Source organism: Amphiura filiformis, chromosome 19 (genome assembly GCF_039555335.1).
Source record: "Amphiura filiformis chromosome 19, Afil_fr2py, whole genome shotgun sequence".
Taxonomy (NCBI): Eukaryota; Metazoa; Echinodermata; class Ophiuroidea; order Amphilepidida; family Amphiuridae; genus Amphiura; species Amphiura filiformis.
The window spans coordinates 37,491,301-37,514,206 of NC_092646.1; the positions used below are offsets into that span (position 1 = coordinate 37,491,301).

General features: G+C 38.1%; 2 protein-coding genes and 1 long non-coding RNA gene across 3 annotated transcripts in view; 1 reads left to right on the forward strand and 2 right to left on the reverse strand.

Moving 5' to 3' along the window:
* The window catches only part of LOC140141622 (serine-protein kinase ATM-like), a 128,796-nt gene extending 126,439 nt beyond the window's left edge, over positions 1-2,357 (reverse strand). The window contains exons 1-2 of the mRNA XM_072163533.1: positions 2,258-2,357; positions 1,229-1,391 (exon numbers count right to left, since the gene is read on the reverse strand). Coding sequence (XP_072019634.1) covers positions 1,229-1,391; positions 2,258-2,338 — 244 coding nt within the window. The 5' untranslated portion in view covers positions 2,339-2,357. The remainder of the gene's footprint in view (positions 1-1,228; positions 1,392-2,257) is intronic.
* Positions 2,358-5,701: 3,344 nt separating this feature from the next.
* LOC140141247 (c-Myc-binding protein-like) lies at positions 5,702-21,094 on the forward strand. Its single transcript, XM_072163052.1, has 4 exons — positions 5,702-5,852; positions 15,261-15,382; positions 16,797-16,926; positions 18,656-21,094. The coding sequence occupies exons 1-4, from the start codon at positions 5,838-5,840 to the stop codon at positions 18,695-18,697; spliced, it is 309 nt and encodes a 102-aa protein (XP_072019153.1). The 5' UTR covers positions 5,702-5,837; the 3' UTR covers positions 18,698-21,094.
* LOC140140718 (uncharacterized) lies at positions 10,805-13,873 on the reverse strand. Its single transcript, XR_011857267.1, has 2 exons — positions 13,685-13,873; positions 10,805-11,372 (listed from the first exon to the last, which is right to left on the reverse strand). It is a non-coding gene; the product is annotated as an uncharacterized lncRNA (long non-coding RNA).
* Positions 21,095-22,906: the final 1,812 nt, after the last annotated feature.

Genomic DNA, 22,906 nt, shown 5'->3' on the forward strand with positions numbered 1-22,906 from the left:
CCGTACATGGAGAACACAAACTGCTTTCAAAACACTCTAATCACTTTTGGTCTATTCGCCAGAAACGACCCCTAAACAAGGATTTCGTACAATTTTGCACCAAATTTGACCCCTTAAACACGTTTTAACCAATATACACCAGGCACAAAAAGAAACTCGTCAGTTATATTCATCCTTGCTGTTCTATAACTTGATAATTTTGGATTATTCTGAAATATACATTTTGTTAATTGGACTTTTCTTTCTCATTTGACACCCTGTTCGTGAACATTGAGCAAGAATTGACCAAGATATGCGCCTCAATCTCTCAAACCCCAAAATGAAAAGTTGCAATTTTAATGATTCAATTGTGCCTGTTACACTGTGTGATTTATTGATTGGCCCGTGGTGCTTGTGTGCAATACAACGACGCGTTCCCATTGAAAATCGTTGAAAATGCAACTTTTGATTTTGGGGTTTGAGGCTTTGGAGGCGCATATCTTGGTCAGTTCTTGTTCGTTTGTCACGAACAGGGTGTCAAATGAGAAAGCAAAGTCCAATTAATAAAATGTATATTTCAGAATAATCCAAAATTATCAAGTTATTGAACAGCAAGTTTGAATATAACTGACAAGTTTCTTTTTGTGCCTGGTGTATAACGGCCTAAAGTAGGTTAACACATTCAATTAGCTTGAAAAACAACGTCTTTTTCTTGAAAGTCAAGGTTTAAAGGCCTCAGGACACAAAACAAACGTTCCATGGTCTTTCAAACAAAAATACCCCTTTGGTCACACATGAGTACATGCACACCAAGTGACCCGTAGCATTGGGCTATTCCTGTTGAAATCCATACACCCCATGTGGATGACATAACCTTAATCTTCCACACAAGGAGTGTAAATCTCAAATTGGGTTACCTAAATGCGACTCCACTCAAAATCTATACCCCCTGTGCAGGAGATTATAATGGTAATGTCTTACACGGGGTGTATGGATTTCAACTGTAATAGCGCATTGTACATACCTCCTTTAGGTTTCCGAATAGCGTCTGCTTCTCTAGCCATATTGGCAATTCCAGTTGAAATCCATACACCCCTATGGAAGACATGACCTTAATCTTCCACACAGGGAGTATGAATTTCAACTGCAGTTACCTGAATGTGTGACATTTGAATCTACACTCCCTGATTAAGGTCAAGTCTTCCACAGGGGTGTATGGATTTTAACTGTATTAGCGCATTGTACATACCTCCTTTAGGTTTCTGAATAGCGTCTGCCTCTCTAGCCATATACGCCATAACAAATTGGTACACCCATTCCCAAGTAACTCCTTTGTTGGCATCAGAGTTTTTATCTAGTTGTTGCAGCACTTTTGGTTTGTTCAACTCTCTCTTCAGAATTTCAATTTGTTTCTAAAGTAAGGTACAAAGAAATGCGAAAGAAATTGCTATTTATAGTAACAACTTACAGAAGTCATCAGCTTGTTTGAAAAAGCATTTAGTTGTTTTACTATTACTAATAACAATCGTAACTGTACTTGCAGATCTGGATCTTTAACTGATGCATTCAAATGCCCAATAACTGTCAATCAAATACGGGGAATGTCAATTATAAATACGGGAGAAGTCTGTTTCATTAATGAAGCAGTCTGGAGTCTGCACATCATAGACGTGTGCAAGTACGCACATTTTAGGCTAAATGCACTTAACTGCCTAGCAACCATCAATCAAACTGTCGGTGTGTCAATGCAAATTGCCAAGCTAAGTGACTTCACTTTTAATAGAGAGATTGAATACGAGTGTCACAGTCCTGGTTACAGTTGAGCTACAATCAAGGAAAATTATGTTGGCACACTCTGGCATTACTGTAAATCACCGCCCCTCTTCTTTCATTCAATGTTGATGAACAAAATTTGGACATTGGGCTCTTCAGTGTCCTCAACATTGATTGAGAGGGAATAGGGGAGGGAAGGTGAAAAGGGAAGATTTGAACATCTCATCAAACAAAGTAATACTTTTTACACTAAACTTGCAGAGCGGCAATGCAGAGTTCCAAAATATTGTCAAAGTGTGCGAACTATTTTTTCCTTGATTGTACCTTTTTGTAGCCATATGCTTAGCAGAGTAAAATTCCTCCTGAAAAGTCACAGCTTATTCACACAGCCATCAGCAGAAGAGATCTTATTCCTTGCTGATGTGCTGAATGACAAAATTCTGAGCATGCAACTGAAATTGAAGAAAACTTAGAAACGGCTTTAAATTTGGAATTGGATACATACCTTTCTCTCTGTGACTTTCTCTGACTCGATACTATGCTGACCAGCACAGCAGTTTTGCAAGGTGATTAGAACTTCTGCCATACTGGATCACTGCTAGAACAATGTCTGAAAAAGATAGTCAGAAAATTGAATAATGAAAATAAATACAGTACAATCCAATATTAAATCCTTATTGCGATGACGATATGTAGAAATGGTAGGCGATATTGGTCTCCCATCCAGCAGCATCTGGCCATGACAGACTTAATGTTCATTACGGTACTCATCATGCAATGCTATATAATAGGGGAAACCATGCACAATAATGGCAGTGTTTGTGGTAAAATTTCGGAAGTACTGCCGATTGTACTTACAAATTTGGCAAGACTACAATACGTACATTTGTACGCAAATGGATTCATACTGGTTTTAATGATGTTTCGAATTAATATTTATATAAACATGATAAAGAAGAGTGTTGAACAATGGTGCCCAGTGGATTGATTAAGTTGCCGCAGTTGGCAGGCTGTTTTGCACCCATATAAAAAGACTAGTTTGCATAGCTGACGTCACTGTCAATCAAATTCCCTACGATCCTTGATTGATTAATAGCTCGTAAAAGGAAGGTCGATTTATCTGGTGCCGATCGGTGAAAAGGAATAGCAGAACATGGCGAAAAATTACGTACTTTTACAAGGCAAAAAGCAACTTTTCTAGGCATTGTTGACATGGTACCTTCGTGAAAGAAAGTTTCCTACTATAAATATACGGTACGGTACCTAACATTTGAGATGGTTTGCATGTTTTAAAGTGCAAAATTAACAATAAGGCGCCCGCTTTTACTGCCGCGTTCAGCAACTCATATCATCACAACACTTGTAAACAAACCGTGCTCAAGTTTGAATTTGATTGACCGTCCATGTTGACAGATGACGCCAGATGCAAACTTAAGTTAATTTTTATTACTTCCGTGGTCCGGGAACGCAGCTTCGTGAATTGTGATCGCAGTAGAAGTGACAAGGTCGCCTACTACGCTACCGCGCGAGACAACCAATGGGTCAACCGCCTTGTTGTCAAGTGCATTGATCAGCCAATCAGCGTGATTGTTTATTTCTTCTGTGTGTACAGTAGGGTTGTTGTCGACAAGGCTGTTGTCGACAATATTGTCGACAAAGCAATTTTTCCCAGTTTTCCCGATTGTCGACAAGCATGGGCTAATTATCGACAAAGACTTGTCATTAAAAATATTAGAGATAAGCTTAAGATTACAATTATTGATCATGAAATAACTTACAAGGATTATGAGAAAGTAATAATTGAGTAATATTACAGTGATAGGGTGGATCAATAGACTTCATTTTGTAATGGCGAGTTACTGATATGATCATGTGTATTTGACAGTAATATTTTTACAACACATAATGCGATCTCTGAACTTAATATTTGGACTCTATTGATGTATTGCTTTGTCAACAACTTGCCGACGTCGGATCTTGAGATTTGATGATTGTCGACAATGAAAATTCTACTTGACAACAACCCTAGTGTACAGTCGTTTACGCTATGCGCACAGCCTCGGACCACGGAAGTAATAAAAAATTAACTTTAGTCTTTCGATCTTTGTCTTTCATTTGGCGTTGCTGGGTCAACTGGCTCACGCTTTCTTTGTTACGAACACATAACACAAAGACTATGACATATCAAAATTCGGAACGGGTGTATGAGCCCAGGCTTGGCGCAGTAACCAATGGCATGATGGTTACTAATCATGCTAATAATGTGCACTACGACAGCAAATTCCAAGCAGGTGGTGTATGACGTGCAGTCCCTAAATTCAGTAAATTTTCATCGTCAACCGTGTAATTGAATGGGATTATTTTGAAATTTTAAAACGCTTGAAATATCACAAACAAATAGGCCTATGTTGATAAATAATATAAATACAAGCTAAAACCGTTGGGGTTCGATAATGAACCCCACAAAACTAACCGAGTATATGGAAAATGCCATACATGTACGGCCGGGCGGTTTCACGAGTTGCCGGCTCGATCATGTCATCCGCCGCCTGATTCCAAGCACATCATTCCACAACACAGAAGTTTGCATATGAATTTCTTTGTAATGCAGCAACCAAACATGTAGGTAAATAACATAATGGAAAGTATTGTTGGTAAGTGAATGATTTTAAGGTAGGAAAAACTTTTGCAAACGACCCTAATTTATTTGCATAACACTTTGTGTTGGTTTGTGGAGTGAAGCTTGGAATTGGCCATGATCTACTACTCGATCACTGTTGACTGTTGTTGAGTCAATGGACTACTCATATATGAACACGACAAGAGCATTGTGTGTATGCCTATTTTGCTAAATGAACTACATTGTATAGGTAACCCAGGCAAACCTTAGTTAACACATTTGCTAGTCAGTCAAATTCGCCGACAATGTCAATGCATTTTTACATAGAAATTTAAAACAAGTGCCCGAAGAAAGAAACCTACATAAATATGTTTTCTGTACTTCACTTGACCCAAATATATGATTTTTTATGGTGATAAGTCACCCGCACATGGAATTTTAGAGGGATTTGGATAGCATTTCGATATTTCCATTAAAAAAAGCTGCTATCATAATGAGACTAAGATCTAGAAACACCCCCGAAATGCCGTTTTGGGGAGTTTTGCTAGCTGAAACTTTTTGATGAAAGTCAATCTTTGACAAGATGTAACTTTGCTACGGAAAGTGCTATGAAAAATGGTTTTCAGTTTTGGCTTTGTTTACTCAAGGGCTTTAATTTGATATATAAAATGATGCAGTTTGATGGCAAATTTAAATTCACCTAGCATACCTACATTGTAGGCAAACAAAACATTTCATGTTTATACATTGTGTATAGTCAAATGCAGCAAACCTTTTACGAGCGCGATTACCGTGATGTTGCAAATTCGGCGCTAAAAACGCGTACAGCGCACAGTTCATTCATAAATTTCCACTCAGCAACAACATATCGCCTTAGCAGCCAATCAGAGACAAGTGCGTGCAACGCAGTAAATACGCGATGTATCCTTACAATACGCGCTCGTCAAAGGTTTACTGCATTTTAGTATAGCTAGTAGAAGGAGCAGAATTTTGAAGACATGACTGTCACATTTTGACAACTCATGTCATGGTTTATAATTTATAAGCTTATAGCCTCGGCTCAATTTTTACCTGTATTTACGATTTACACAAGAGAGTAAGTCATTTGACAACTGAAATTTACCATGAAACGTTCATCTACCTGCGGTAAGATACTCAAACCATTGATTTTCCTTAGTTCGCTGACCACTTCACATTTTTGTTTTGATGTCTTCAGAAACTTTTTTCCCGGGAAATTTAAATAGCGCCCCCTTTTAAATGAGTAAATTCCCAGTGTATTCTCTTTCGTGTATTTCTCCTGTATCTTAAAAAATGGAGATCAGCCAACTAAATGTTTGCGCATGTGTATTTTGCATATAGCAACCTGCTCTTGTTTTGATCCGAGAGGAAAGAAAGTTTTGCGAAATTTTTGTCAAATTGTTTGTGTTCACTATCACTTTTCTGTGAATTCTTCGAATTTTTTACGATGTCAAATTATAGAGTAAGTATTTACCTAGTTAAATTAAGTTTGGATAGTTAATTTGTTCACATTACAAGTTACTAAAATTCATGCATGGATGTAAGAAAATATTTCAGAATTCGACAGGCTTGTCAAATAAATGGAAATGATCCGTCAAAAATTGTAAGCTTAAAAAATTATTAAAGAATTGTAGGTTTGAGCTTAGAGGCTGTGCAATAATTATTTGTACCGGGTGGTGAATTCTCAAAATGGTCTGCCAAAATTGCTTGCTCCCGGCCTTTGCCGTGCTAAAAAATCCCACCCCCCACCGCTGTTTATGCGTGACATTTTAGTTGTACGACTGCCATGCATGGGCACGGCATTTACAGCAGGAAATGGCGGAAATTTCAACCATTTTCGCGATACCGCATAAGACGCACCTGGTCACAGTTCCTTCCAAAGCTTCAATTTCTTGTGTCCAATTACTTGAACCCGATATTATTTTTGTTTAAAAACGTTATTCCTAGAAGTTAGAAATGGTTTTTCCTTGCTTAGGCTCTTCAAAATATTAAATTCACTTCATTCAAAAGGGTTCAAAATATGCAACATTTTATCATGTCAACACTGATTATAAGATAAAAATCACCTTTTTGATCACAATTTTACATTTTTCTGAGGTTATCCCACTGATTGGAATATTTTATTATGAAACAACGGCCTTTGATAAATACACTGAACCTTTAGTTTCTTTCTCAATAGGTCGATTCGTCAGATTTTAAAGGAAAATTGAATTTACCGGTTTTTTCTACCATGATTTTCTCTAACTTCTCGGAATTCAATATTAATAAGTCCATGTTGATATATTTCAACCTCATCCACTCCATTAAATTTGAAATGAAATCATTTTATTGAAATGTATGAACTTTAATACTATTATATTATAAATCCGTCACAGGTAGTCCGACCTATCTGTAACTAGCCCCTTCTGAGGTGGTTTGTTTACAAACAAGTCAGCATGACATGACATGTGACACGTACTGGCTAGCTATTATCGAGGAAGAGCAGTATGGAACCAGAGTCGTGTATGGAACAGAAATGTGTACATTTTCAGATGCCAAAATAGAGATTGAGTATTATTAAAAAAATATCTGCATGACATACTGAACTCTAAATATTACAGAGCTAGATCCAGTTTATTATGGCATTTAAATACACGCCCGACATCGGCGTGAACAGCATTAAAAATGCAGGCTGTTGTTTAATCACGAAGAAACTACGGCCGCCACGTTTACGCCTAGCCCGCGCCGGGACGCTAGCTGTGAATCTCATGGCAGCCCGGCATGGCAGGGACATGAGGAATACGTAAAACCTTCATAATTAAATTTTAATAAATAAATAAATAAATAATAAAGTATATTAAAAATGATTTATTGATTAAGGAAAACACTGTCTGACCCCTGCTGAAAACTGAAGCATTTCTCGGCAGCATGACTAGGCCTACCCCGCATGTAGGCCTACATCAACATCATTTCATGAAAATAAATTTCATGAAATGATGTTGATGTAGGCCTATGCGAGATAGGCCTCATGTAGGCCTTCATCAACATATTTCATGAAAATGATTTTCATGAATGATGCATGATGTAGGCCTACATGCTTGGATAGGCCTAGTAGGCCCAGTCATGCTGCCGAGAGCCACTGCGGGGTAAAATGAACGCCCGGGCCAATTTCTGTGCTTTTAGGGACCGTTCACAAGCAATTGTAAGGGGGGCCCGATGCAAAAAAAAAAAAAATCATCACGAAACATTTTTGGGGCCCCACCTTTTAATACAGACCTCAACCATTTCAGGCCCCCCCCCCTTTTTGGCATTAAAATTATGGGTCAACCCCATAGAAAAGCATTTTAACTCAATTTTTCTAGGAAAATTTGTCATTTTTTTCAGGGCCCCCCTTAGGAGGGTCAAACATTTTCAGGGCCCCCTTTTTGCATCAGGCCCCCCTAACAAATGTTTGTGAACAGTCCCTTATGGCCCCATTAACCTTGCCCATTAAGGTATGTTTTCTTTATTTTTACAGGCACCCCCATAACCCCTTGTCGGCAGCACTGAGTAGGCTTATTGATAAAGCTTAGGGGTGGTGCCATAATCATGTCTCCCCCCAGGGTGGTCAATTGTCAAAAAGGTCTGCCAAAATCACTTCCCACTTCACCTAGGGAGGGCGAGTTAGCGCAGCGGTAGTTCCCTCGCTTTGCACCACTGAGGTCTCGGGTTCAAGCCCCAGCGCGGCCCAAGGACTCATGTGCACTTGGTTTAACCCGATTCCATGCTCACTCTCGCAGGTTTTCTCCACGATCTCCGGTTTCCTCCTGTATCACAAAAATCGGTGATTAGTTGTTTGGTTATCAAAACTTCCTTCACCCAATGGAATTTGGGGAGCTGCACAGATAATTGGTGAATGTTACAATCTAAATGCGGATAGGTGTGCGCCAGGGTTCGAATTCGGCTGTATCGCATAGCAGTTTGCTCCATATTTTGAAGTAACTGCTACCCAATTTTGCATTTGTATAGCACTTTTCATCCTGATTATGATGAATTAACCAAAAAACTGCTATGCAAATTCACAAATTCGAACCCTGGTGTGCGCCGTTCGTCAGCAACCTAGTTGATGCGATCTGATTGTGATTATTCACCATTGCAGCGAAATTACAGCGCTTTGAGTCCTCTAAGTTCTGGAGAAAGGCGCTTTATAAATCCAAAATTAATTACCAATTAATATGTCTGGAGCAGCAAGGCATTAGCCAGGATTTGAAAGTAGGGTGTCCAAAGACGTACAAAAAGTAAAGCGAAGTGAGCGTCCACCGGCCGGGGGTCCAGGGGGCCGCTTTAGGCCCCCTGGCGGGGGATCAGGGGGAAGCGCCCCCGAAAGCTCCTGGATTTTAGCAATTTGAAGGGCCCAGGAGAGGCTTTTTAGACATAAAAATCCAACTATTTGTATTAAAGCAATTTGCATCAATATCATTCAAAACTTACTTTTCTTGACTTACATGTACTAAGGTAGGGACTGGTTCCTGGGAATTCGAGTCCCGCCCGGGTAGCCTAGTACCCGGGCGGAAATTCCATGCCCGGATACCGAAATTCAAAAAAAAAAAAAAAAAAAAAAATTGCATGATGTTTTGTGTTTTAATATGAAAATTGATAGTTTGTATTCATGTCATACTCTATTAATGATATCAAAATGCATTGAATTTGAATGCATTTTGATATCATTGATAGAGTATGACATGAATACAAACTATCAATTTTCATATTAAAACACAAAACATCATGCAAATTTTTATTTTATTTTTTTTTTTTAAGGTCAACCATGAATGATCCTAGCATTTAGGTCTAGGTCCGGGGACACTACAAAACCGGGGAAAAATAACTTAAAAAAAAAAAAAAAAAAAATTTTTTTTTTTTTTTTTTTTTTTTTTTTTTACAATTTCGTAGGCCGTCCTAGGCCGTCCATTTTCGTGACAGGGCGTCCAAATGACGGCCGGACGGGTCTCTAGCTAAAGCCTTGTGGAGCAGTCAAGTTAGCTCAATCGATAAGGTGTTCGACTATGGTACGAGAGGCTGCGGATTCGAACCCTGGCGGTGCCTAGTATGCTCTTGTGGAAAAACGTACTAAACTCTGGGGCTGATCCTGGTTGCGAACTTTATTTGTGGAATGTCTCATGAAGTAGCAAAGTCCCTGAATTGTGAAATGGTTTATGGAATGATGTTGGACCGTAGAAAAGTGGGCGATGAGCACGAAATGCCCCTTTAAAGTAAACATGTCTCTGAAACTATACATCTCACACTAACAATACTAACACATTTTTTTGATGACTTTGACCACAAATTTTTATTTTTTCAAATATCTTAAAAATACAAGAATCTAAGCTAATTGAACAGACAGTAGTACTACCCAAGTTTTTTTAGTGGCCCATATACAATGTATAGCAGAGTTACTGCAGGGCTGCAAGCTGGTAACTTCCATGCCCTAACTTCAGAATTACTCCACAGCTACTCCATCACAAGCTACTGTATTACTCTAAGTTATTGCACAGCTTCTCCAGCTTGGAATAGTCCTGCAGTATTGAACTCGGCTATCCATGGCTACCCAATAACTGGCCATATGAATATGGTTGTGTATGTTTATGATTGATCAGAGTGTGACAAAGTAAGGATTCACCAGAGGTTTGTTACACTTTCATAACATATTTAATTTTCTTCATGCATAGTGTATTCTACATCAATTTGAACTGCATATTTGGATGGTGAAAGCTTTTCTCATAAGAAAAGAAACAGGTCGTTGAACTTTCCACATAGGGTCAATTTTAAAATGACACAAATCCTGTTCAAAACCTACACTATCGTAATCCTCCTCTGGCAATAAAGATTCAGAAGAAGTATACTTTGACATACCTATGATGTACGGTTAGGCCTAAAAAATTGTTTGATTGGCGTAATCCGACCGACCTAGAAATAAGCCCGACCCTAGACTTTTTTCTTACTTTTTTTGCAAAGAAATTTTAATTAATTAAAAAAATTCCACAACCTTTATCATACGCAATTTACAGCTTAAAATGTGTGCAAAATAAAAATTACTGACCGACCTACCCTAATATTTTTTACGTTATGCCAATCAAACAATTTGTTTAGACCTTCATAGAGTTACGAGCAAAAGAGTAACATTGTGACGTCATAGGTCTAATGAAAATGAAATTGTTCTGATTTTTATGAAAATGATCTCAAATTAGGGGCTGTGCAATAATTATGAGCCCTGGGGAGGGTAAAATTGGGGGGCAAGAAATTTTTGGCGAGCGAAGGGGGGGGCAAGCGATTTTTGGTGGGCCGAGGGGGGGGGCAAGCGATTTTTGGCGAGCCGCTCGGATATTTTACCCGCCCGGGAGCTGATAATTATTGCTCAGCCCCTTATTGGTCTTCTTGCAAGAAATCAGACAAAGAGAATATAGTTCTTTTAATTATCTAGGGTGCTTTCTTATTTTTGATATCAATTTCAAATTATAGAACTCAATAAGACTCGATGTGTATTGTCCTTTTTTGAATTTTTGATGTGTTACCAAGGTAACAAAACATCCTATACTGCACAGGTTCACCATCGGTATTTGACTTTTGCAGTACAGCATTGTAATGTGTAGGTACTCTGTGTGTACCAGTCAGGTACCTTGGGGATGATGAACCTGTCCTGGCGGCCACAATAGGGATACATGTACATAGTGCAAACTATTATTTTCTGATTTATCATAGGACATATAATTGGAGACCATTTCAACTTCGAGCATCCTCTGAACCCTTTTGACCTCGGGAACACCAGCTGGAACATTATTGTTTGTGTTTAAGAAAGTCCAAGCAATAAAGCAAATTTAACATGATTTGCACATCATTGTATAACATCCTTGTCCAGACGTGTCGTTATCACGCGATGACAATGTCACAATGTACACCAGCACCAACCCTCTTCATGAATGGAACTACATATCTTCGCCCAGTTTCTCTTGAACATCCATGTTCTTTTCTGTGAAAATAGAGCAATAAAAGAAAATAATAAAAATTAGTAAATAAGCTTAAACTGAAAGTTGTTATTGTGTATATCAATTACAAATATGAATCACTGATTAACTTGATAACTTAAACTGAAATTACAGCTAGGTTTAGGTGACAAAAACCCTGTTCTACAGGCCTGTCTGACCTAGATTTTTGTGTCTCAGGTGTGCTTTTATTAGAAAAAAAAAACTATGAATGGAGCAAGTGAAAAAAATTGAAAAATGTTTACAGATTTTAAAATTTACAGGTATAAGGTCATTTGCACAAGAAAAATGCTCAACTGACAAACCTACATGGGTTTATTTCTGTCGCATTTGAGTGTACAAATTGAAGAATCGTGGAGGAAAAGTGAACAAAATGACAGACCATACAGGAAAAAGCAGCCTGCCTATTCCCAATTTCAACAACACAATCTTGATGTCCATCATTTCTATTAAAAAGCAATGAGCACCAACTCGCCGTTTTTTTAGTGAGTTTTGAGTACTTTCGTCACCACCTATCCCGCTGAATGTGGGAAAATGATGGCACTTGTAATTTTTGGTTATTTTGAACAGTCTATAATTTAGTTGAAGTGCAATTTTAGCAACAGTTTTGATGCGATGACCCCATCATTATTTCCGAACTACCCTTGCTATTATGGTGTCGTTCTTCATCAATTTCTAGCCTCAAAAGCTATTGGTGAGCAAATTCCCGGCAAATTCAAGCTAGACTACCAGGGTGCATTCTACCATTGCCAATCCGTGGGTTGTATAGGGTTGGAAATATTCCAACATGCTACACGTTCCACCCCTAGAGTGCACCAACAGGTTAATTCCTGTTAATTAAAAATGTATGTTAACCCAGCTTACAGCCCCACATTTTCTAGGATGGGGGAATCTGGGATGATGGGGGTGAAGTAGGCCTACTTGAATTGAATTGCATGATAATATCATGATTAGGCAAAAAAAATATTATTGTGTTGCCCTCAAGTGGGAAATTTAGGTCGGACGGTCGGATTTCTTTTTTTTTATTCTCAAATATTAAATAATGCTTCTTCAATTAGGGACATTTGTCAATTTTGACTTCTGGATACCTGTTAGACATCAATTAAAGACTAGTCTTTCAATAAAATATTACTTTTAAGTGAAAAACATTGAGTTTTTGAACAAATCTGTAAAATTCATCATTCAAAAAAAAAAAAGAGCGACCCTGATTTTTCAGGATTTAGGGTCGGACGGTTGAGGGCAAAACAATAATTTTTTTTGGCCTAACGCATGTCACACACATAAACACATTTGATCGAGAAGTCTATCTTTAATACAGGCCACTGATATAGAAACCAATGATTGATTATTATGGATTGAGCTTTGGAGCTACATGTATCTCCAAATCATGTCAGAATCAGTCAAGCATAACACCACATTAGCAATGAAAATTGAAGTAAACAACAACGCAGATCACGATGGGTACAGCACCCCGAAAAAGCTGCTCAAATGACACATCATCAGCGAATTGTGAGCATGGGGCCATGGTTAATCTCATAAAATAAAAATGATCAAACTTTGGCTGCTCTGAAGATACAGAATTACAGATATGTCATCAAAATAAATTTCGGTACCCCGGTAACATTAAACTTAATAAAGAATTTTTAATGTGTTTGAAAATTGGCTGACGATTAAGTGACTGAAGTAGTTAAATAGTTCCATGCTCTATCTCTGTCCGTGTCACTGTTCACACTCACTGTGTCATCGTGGATAGTAGATACGAGTTCTAGATCAAATGACGCACAGACAGTAAGCTTACTTCAACCCAACAGAAGCCAGCTGCTCGGTCATAATATTTAATATTAGCATCTCTGTGCAATATAATCCTTCTAGGTACATCCACGGCCTTGCTAACGCACATGTTTACATACACATAGCCATCATTGCCCATTTACATGGCATAGCACTCAGAAATACATGCATGCCATATACATGCATGATATTGAAATCGTTTTTTTTTTTTTTTAAAAGGACATTTTTTAACCTTGGGCCATTCATTAATTCAGCCTATTGAGAGCGTTTTTATTCACTTGCATACAAGATCAGATATAAAAGAACTTGTACCAAGTGCCCAAAATCATGGGTAAAGTACAAAAAGATTTGAAAATCCTACCGCTGCTACTGCCTTGATGCAGCACGGTGCAGAGCTCCAGAAACAAGTACAGAATTTGGGTGCAAAGTAATGTACAATTTCAGGAAATATTTATCACTGATGATGAAACCGGATTCATTTTAAGAATATCTTAGATCAAATAATTACCTTCGATTCGAAAATGTAGTTACTCTTGCAATATTAACACCTTTTGCAGCATTTTATTCCACCACGGCTATTGTTTACGTGCAGACCGCCAGCATCCATCTTTAATTGTGTCAAGGGCATAGTCTCGTTACCAGTCGTTTTAAGCTCTTCGGTACAACTAAGTTGCGGATTTTACGCAAAATAAACAGCGGTGCCCCCCTCTTTTTGATGTGCCAAAAAAACTTTGCCCCCCCCCTTACAGTTACACATTTTGGGGAACCTGAATTTAAAACCTTAAATTGTCTTATCATATTGTGTGAACGCAGCAAGCAGGACATTTTGCATATTTGAACATGTTCCTAAACGAAGCAGTATTAATATAAAGCAAGGGCAAGGCTAACATTTTCCAACACCTGTTTAGTTTTATAAGGGGTGTAAATGTAATTATAGAAACGGTTCTTAAATATCTGTGCCAAAAAATCTTTGCCCCCTCTCCCCTATAATTCACCACCCGGGGGGTACACATAATTATTGCACCACCGCTTACTCTCATGCTCAATGATGTGAAAGTTAGCTTCCAGAAATGAGAACTGTTTATCTGAAACCCAGTTAAAATTTCCATGCTGTTTCCCCATGCCATGGCACGCTCCTTTTTACAGTCATCATGACAGTAAAAATTTTTGCAGGATTCCTTAAATACAAATAACAGTAGAGTACCAAACTACTGTCATCAGATTTCTTAATAATATGCCAAGAATACATGTACAATACCACAATTTATTGTCTCATCATTGCATGAAGTTCATCATTGGAGGTATTTTTTGCTTGGGGAAAACCGTACAAGAGCTCTGGAGTCTGGAGTGACGAATAGCACCTCTTGAAGTGTGTGATGTGAGCCTGCCTACCACTGGAGAAACTTTGAAACATGTCCCTGGCCCCCCCAACTCAACACAAATGTTGGCAACCATGAAAGTTACCAAATCTTTCAAAGACCCCCTTTGCAATGCTTTTTCATCAAATTTACCCCTTTATTTTTCATGCAAAATTGAGAACAAAATTTTGCCAAAAATAACCCCTTTTTTGTGGTTTTCAATTTCAAATTTCAAAGACCCCTTTTCAATGACTAGAATTTCAAACACCCCTTTTCAATGACACTAAATATTGAAATAAAAATACTGGATTTTCTCAAGTACCCCTTTCATCCAAATTTCACGGACAGTGCAAATTAAATACCCCCTATTTTGCTGTTTTCATGGCCAAATTTCACGGACAATCCAAATTATTAATACCCCCTATTTTACCAATTTCGCGGTCCTTGCTACTGGTGAGTTGCCAATTTTGGGTTGAGTGGGGGGCCGGGAACATGTCTCATCGTCTTTCCCACGGTCAAAGACCCCCTAGCTCTGAGCTACCTGTACCGAAAAAATAAAAATTCTACCAAGCGGAATTGATATGCCGCCAGGCTGATATTCACAACCCACATGGCAAGTATTGGCAGTACAAATGAAATGACATTATAGGCTGTAATTTTGTGTCTAAGGTCTTGGGTAATTGATTTGCAGTTTAATAATTTGGTTTCTCTCTTTATACATTACAGCCAGCAGACTCGAAGAGGGAGGAGTTTAGGAAGTACCTAGAGAAAGCCGGTGTGCTGGACACACTCACCAAGACACTAGTAGCATTATATGAAGAACCAGAGAAACCAAATAATGCACTGGAGTATCCTTGAATCAGATCGTGACCATTAAGTTAATTGTGATTTGTGAAGTAACTAATCAATAATGTTGTACATGTATGACCAAGTCAGCTATAATAGTCACATAATTTGTAACCAAATAGTACCTTGCGACTTGACCTGTTGATAGTACATTACACTTTAAAAAAAAATTTTTAAACCCAATACTTTTAAGGGGGTACTACACCCCTGGCCAATTTTGTGCCTATTTTTGCATTTTTCTCAAAAATTATAGCGCATTGGTGACAAGTAAGATATGTATATTATAGGGGCAACGACTACAATTACTATACTGAAAATTCAGCAACAAGTAGTTATTGATTTATTGATCAAATATTGGTTTTCCCTCATTTTTGACTGTAACTCCACAACTGTTGTCTGTGCTGAAATAAAATTTCCAGTGCAGTAGTTGTAGTCCTTGCCCCTATAATATACATATCTTACTTGTCACCAATGCGCTATAATTTTGAGAAAAATTAAAAATAGGCACAAAATTGGGCAGGGGTGTAGTACCCCTTAAAATATGAATCAAAATTGATCAATGCATTAATTCAGCAAATGATCCTTGGCCCATTCAGTGATTCAATTCATCTGGACGATCGTAAAAATCATCTAAATGCAGATTTTGGTACACCTGAAATGTCATTGTCATTGTCATTGATAGCCTACTAGTGGTTCAGCCTAAAGATGTGTTTTTAAGACAAAAAAGGCATTTACATGAATCTAGACTGTAATTAATATTCAGAGATGTCACATTTCGGATTTATCCGGATTTTTGGGATTAAATTTTTTTTTTTAATTGTTTTTTTTTTTTATAATTTTTTTTTCGCTTTTGGAGTGGCCCTATTGTCTTATCTTTCTGCTTCACATATATCAACATCAGCCATATTGTCCATGTAATAAAGCCAAAAACCTTTTATTTTTAAGAGGGTCTCTTTACATAAAAGTATAGGAAACTGAAAACTTTAAAGCATGTTTTCTGGAAGAAGGAAGCACTTTTTATTAAAAGTGTAGAACAAGCCAGGAGCTTTGAACTGTTCTTTTACCCTCTGAAATGGCCTTTACTGTGGTGCTAAATGTGCAGAAACCATCTGGCTTCGGGGGGGCTTCGCCCCCTCGACCCCTACCAGGGCTTCGTCCCTGGACCCCACCGGGGCCCTTAAGCGGGCCCCGGACCCCCGGCCGTGTTGCTTGGCTCGCTGCACTCGCTCACAACCGCAAGTTCAGGATTTTTTGGGTCAGCCTGTGACATCTCTGAATACTGACAGTATGGTATAAATTAGCTACATGTTTGGGGGGCTTCTACTTCGTCAATACTGCTTCGACAATACAGTGCAGATGTTGTACCAGTAACAGGTGTTTTGAACATGTTTCTCCTTAACTTCAACCAATGTACAGCTTTTTAAAGATGCACCTAGGTCAGGCTGGTCCCGACACAGCAGATGTAGAGGCACTCAGACTGCAGGTCAGCGAGTTGCAACAGAAGGTGGAACAGCTGCAGGACGAGAACAAAGAACTCAAGTCAAAGGTAAACTACATGACTTTGAAGTAAAGAAAACAAGGTTACTGATTAGCCCATAATAGTCTGTCTTGTCTCAAGTTGAGAGTAACATCATATTGGATTTTACATTGGCAGATTTGAATTGTGCACGCTAACCTATTCCTGCAGGATGTATATTCACGCATAGAAGGGCATTACCCCCCCCATAACCCCCTCCAACTTTTTCAGGCAAAAAAAACAAATTGCATGAATTTCCACTTTTTGCAGGACTTTTTGTGCAAAATTTGTTGATTTTGCCCTCCCCTCTGAAATTCACTTTGCTCCCCCCATGTTTTTAAAGGACATTTAGAGCTTTCAGAAACTGAAAACCCCATGTTGATACGACTTTTCTTTCTGAAGTTACGCCAATTTATCAATCGCTGAAAACAATATAAAACAAAAGAATTTTAACACTTTCTTTGCCAATATCTCAAAATCAATATCAGCGACATCCGACTCATTTCCCTTGATCGTGTCACATATGTGAAACCCATGCGGCTTGCTGGGCCTTTTGATTTTTGATTTGATTTGTTCGGATTGTGACAACCCTGTATAACCCAAGAAAGCCTCTATTGAAGCTTATTTCCATTGGGGTCCATTTGAACACCGGGACGGGTTGGGAACAGTCAGGGGTTAACACCCTACTCTTTTCGAAACTGGCTGCGAGACACATGTACAGGTATGGCTCTGCACACAGGACCGACGGCGTAACTTCCCTCCGAAGGACGGAGTACTTTCATGATTCATTTACCCAATTCTAAATAAACCATGGGGAGTGCGAACATCTGAATTTAATCTACAGATGTTGCCAATTAAATTCAGACTTTTTTTTCCAAGTCAATATCCCAGCAAATCGCCACCCTGAATCGAACCGGGACCTCATGCATTAAAGGCAAGTACCCTAACCATTGCGCCACGCTCTCCCTTTGGTATCATGATGCCTGATGCAGCCTGTATGTGAATTGAGCTCAATTTAGAGTCACATCTTACACTTTCTGGTATGTAACTCCTGATGCAAACAATAGAAACATTTGCCATGTCCAGTGGCATGGATTTCTTTTTGACATGGGGGGGATGGAGTTGGAAAAACTTCGTGAAGTTTAGTTAGTGAATTCAACACCTTATGGTGACAGTATAAGTCCATAGTAGAATGCCTGCAAAGATTGTTCCCATATTGAAGCTAAAATGGTGAAATAAGGGGCAAAAGTAGAACAGGTTTGTGCAAAGAGCACACAAATTGGCACCTTTTAGGCTAAAATGGCCAAATACAATAGGTACAAAGTTAATTTGATCTAAAAACAACATACAGGCATCAACATTGGGGGAGTGATTGTATGGACCATCCCCTTTATCAGTATGGAGGGTATCCCTGTATTCCCTGGGATTTATATGGCTAAGCCTCAATCGCTGTCGTTTTCAAATTACAGTAAATTGCTGTAAAATTTTGACGAGAGTGTACTTCTGCAATGCTGACAAGGTGGAATTAGCAACATGTATGACGCATAGTTCAGTGACTCGACAATAGTGTATCCACATCAGCAGCCAATCAAAGTGAATAAGCAATGTTTGTAGTAAAGTACAAAAAAATGTACACTCTCATCAAAGGTTTACAGGAATAATTTTCTATAATCAGAACTTCATTACTGACTTTTTGCTTACCGTACTTACTTTTTCCCTACTGTACTTACTTTTTCCCATGTTTCCTTGTCAATTTCAGGTACAAGAGCAAAGTCCAGAAGAGCCAGCTCCGGAAAGCTAAAGACCTCTGCCGTCATCCGATGTCCGTCATTGTGTGTCCTCTTAAACACTCGGCCAATTCAATTGGCTGTTTGATGTGTAAATATAGGAAAACATGTATATTACCATACCTTATGTCTTTGTTCAGTGTACAAAAATCAAGTGTACGGTGAGAAACATGTATGTAAATTATTAAGCTTCAAAGAATGATATGTTTTTAAAAAAGTGATATTGGCTAAGGACAACAATCTTTTTGGACTAGAACCATGCAGGTGTTATATGCACAAATATGACAGGTGTGCAACAAATTGCTCTCCTGGTGATGTTAATAAGGAGAGTGTTCAGGAGAGCTGCTGTATTTTGTTCAATTCCTAATGGGCTAGACGTTGCGGATTGATATCGCAGTACCTACGTGTACGCAAAGTGGCTTTTTTTTATTGCATCTCTTATGCAGGAATGTAGGGTGGGATTGACACCGACAAAGTTTTCTGCTATTACCAACGTTGAACAAAATAAAGATGCTTAAAAGCTATAAATTACATTAAAATGCATTGTGAGATGAGCCAGCTTTGAGGAGCATCACAACTGAGCTTTTGCAAACAAGTGGATTTTTGTGTGTGTGCAATAGCACCAAAAAAGTGTTTAAGGCAAAAAGTTGCCTTTATCAACAGATGCCCTCCATGGTTTGATTTGTGTCAAACTTGCAACTTCTTTCCCCCAGTTAATATGCCAGTGGACAAACTGCACAAGGAGGGATGATGACTGAATTGAATTAGTTTCCCCCTTGTCTATAACTTCTTCTTGCGTTATTATCCTTGTGAAACAAAGTTCAAACAAACGTGACATGAACAAATCCAATCGGTCAAAAGTCGGCAATAATGAAATTGAAGGAACAAAAATATTCATACTTAATGCTCTGCATGCAGTCTTGAGATATTTTCTCCAAAAAAACCAAAAAAACACTGAACCAACACTAGGCCTATTTGTACTTTTTAAAAAAAAATTTCAGTGCTGATTCCAAATATGGTTATGAAAATGTACAGTTTTTGATTTTTTTTAAATTTTAAAACAATTTTGGAACTTATCGTCTGCAGTCTACAGCTACACCCATGTGTGTGGAAAGAGTTAATTTGCAAACAAGTATACCAGGGATGTGTGGGTTTTCAACATCAGTAAACATAGGTACCGAGGAAGTACTGTTATGACTCAATTTTCAAAATTTCCGACTTGGGTTCAAGTGGATCAGATCATGTTACATTATGATACTTTGATTAAGAAAAGGTGTTATAGAAAAGGTTAAAATGTATTGTAAGAATACAGTTGCAGTGTTTTTATCAACTGTTTGCAAGCACAAAACAGGTTTTTGGATACACAGCAAATCTTCACCAGACGTAAAAGGCCATTATACATAAATATATACTGGACCAGAGATGGGCCAGATAAAGTGAGCGCATGCACTGAACTAGACAAAAGTCGGCCAGAAATATGGTGTGGCACTTAATGGACTTCCTATTGCAGCCATCGACCCAGTTCTGGCCGGACTTCAGTGTTGCCCAGTGCTGGCACTCACTTTATCTTTAAGTGGCTTGATATGGCCCATTGTAAAGTGCTAACTCATGGTATAGTTAAAGTGTCACTTTGGCTAGACCATGTGAAAGCCTTTTTTTGTCCATGTCCATTATGTGCCACCATTATGTTGCCCAGCGCTGGCCCAGTACTAGGCCACATCAGTGAAGTTCCCTGTGTACAATGTCAAAGTACCCAATGTATGTATGTGACATTAGTAAGTAACCACCAAACTGGTTGAAACCTGTGCTAGACTAGAAAATTTCCAGTTAATAATTATGGTGCTTCCTTCACATATTCAGTAAATCCGAAGTAACGTTTTTGTGACACCCTGTAGGCCTGCATAACCAAATGACTATAGATCCAGTGATTCATACTCTTCACATTTCCAATGTACCAGAAGCAGAACTGTTGCTTAACACTCGCCAGTGATAGGTGAATTTCATATGAAGTTACGGTACACCTTCAAAATTTCGATAAAACAATTAGGCAGTTCATGACCAAGAGAAAAATATCAAATTTCTTGCATTCCAAATCCTCAATTGCGGCTGGAGGAATGTCTCAGTGTTTTTAATTTATTTGACAGGTTATGTATATAAGGCATTGTGTTTTTTCTATGATAACTATGTCATTTTGTATTACCTTATCTAGTTTGACTGCTCAGTGCTAGAAGTGGGAAAGTGCAATAGCTGCCATGTGTAGCTGAGTACATTATTACTATGTGTAAATTGCCAAATGTTCACAGGACAGCTATTGCACTTACCCAATTCTGGCATTGAGCTGTCTAGTTGTAAATTAACATACCATTGTACCATAGGAAGAGCCAATAAACATTTGCTGTATCACTTTAAAATGTTAAGTTTGTTCTTTTTTTGTGTCCCAGTTTTGTATGTCACTCCTAAAAATTCACTGGAGTTACGATAAAAATATACACCTGATACCAAAATTGTGCATTTTGATGGGGTACTTGGGGAGATGAGGTTGTCAATTGGGTCACAAACCTTTAAGATACCTATTTCACTGAAACTGTTGAAATCCATAAACCATGGAAGACATGGCCTTTTAACTTCCACTCGGGAGTGTGAATTTCAAATGGGGTTACTTGAATTGGTGATTCCATTTAAAATTGCACCCTCTGTGTAGGATTTATAGGTCATGTCTTCCAAAGTTGTGTATGGATTTTGATTGGACTAGCTCAATGGTGCTTACCATTTTCTTGCACTCGCCCGATAGACCATATCGAGCGCTACGTCACTCATTCTTATTTGAATAAAATTCTGACCACCAGAAGCCCCCCACTGGGTAATTTGCATGATAAAACCATAATACAGGTGATATGTGCAGACATGCCAACTAGTACGGTTTCACCGTATTTTGTACGGTAAAACGTGACAAATACGGTAGTACGGTCACCCCCCAAAAAAAAAAAATACGGAATTCCAGAATTTTGACAAAAATAATAAAATGTTGTGTCTTAAAAAGATAAACAGCTGCAAGATTAAACTACCAACTGAATTACTGGTATCATTTGACCACTTTCTTGGTCTTTAAAAGTGGTTGCCTACATCGTTTTTTTCTCGACTTTCGATGATGCATGCACATTAAAAAATTATTATTTAATAAGACCTACAATATGCTTTCCGAAATAATTTTCTTCTGACTTACAGATTTTTCATGTACATTAATATTTTTTATTAACCACCTAATGTTATGTCTTCTGAAGGTATTTAGTTAACTATTTAGCTCCATTGGTGCAAAAGAATAAGCCTACAAGAAGGTTTCCGACCTCCTTTTACTTCCGACTTTCGCACGATGCATTCACATTAAAGAAATATTTAATAGGCCTACAAGATGCTTTCCGAAATAATTTTCTTCTGACTAGCAGATTTTTCATAGACATTAATATTTTTTATTAACCACCTAATGTTATGTCTTCTGAAGGTATTTAGTTAACTATTTAGCTCTATTGGTGTAAAAGAATAAGCCTACAAGAAGGTTTCCGACCTCCTTTTACTTCTGACTTTCGCACGATGCATGCACATTAAAGAAATATTTAATAGGCCTACAAGATGCTTTCCGAAATAATTTTCTTCTGACTAGCAGATTTTTCATAGACATTAATATTTTTTATTAACCACCTAATGTTATGTCTTCTGAAGGTATTTAGTTAACTATTTAGCTCTATTGGTGTAAAAGAATAAGCCTACAAGATGGTTTCCGACCTCCTTTTACTTCCGACTTTCGCACGATGCATGCACATTAAAGAAATATTTAATAGGCCTACAAGATGCTTTCCGAAATAATTTTCTTCTGACTAGCAGATTTTCCATAGACATTAATATTTTTTATTAACCACCTAATGTTATGTCTTCTGAAGGTATTTAGTTAACTATTTAGCTCTATTGGTGTAAAAGAATAAGCCTACAAGAAGGTTTCCGACCTCCTTTTACTTCCGACTTTCGCACATGCATGCACATTAAAAAAATATTTATAGGCCTAAAAGATGGTTTCCAAAATAATTTTCTCCTGACTTGCGGATTTTTCATGCACATTAATATTTTTTATTAAGCATCTTCATCTAACTGCTACACATGCTATGTCTTCTGGAGGTATTTAGTTAACTATTTAGGTCTGCAAATGAATAAGCCTGCAAGATGCTTTCCGA

Coding starts and splice junctions, on each gene's coding strand:
- LOC140141247 (XM_072163052.1), top strand. Junction 15,383..16,796: donor AAACCAAATAATGCACTGGA/GTATCCTTGAAT, acceptor ACCAATGTACAG/CTTTTTAAAGATGCACCTAG. Junction 16,927..18,655: donor ACAAAGAACTCAAGTCAAAG/GTAAACTACATG, acceptor TGTCAATTTCAG/GTACAAGAGCAAAGTCCAGA.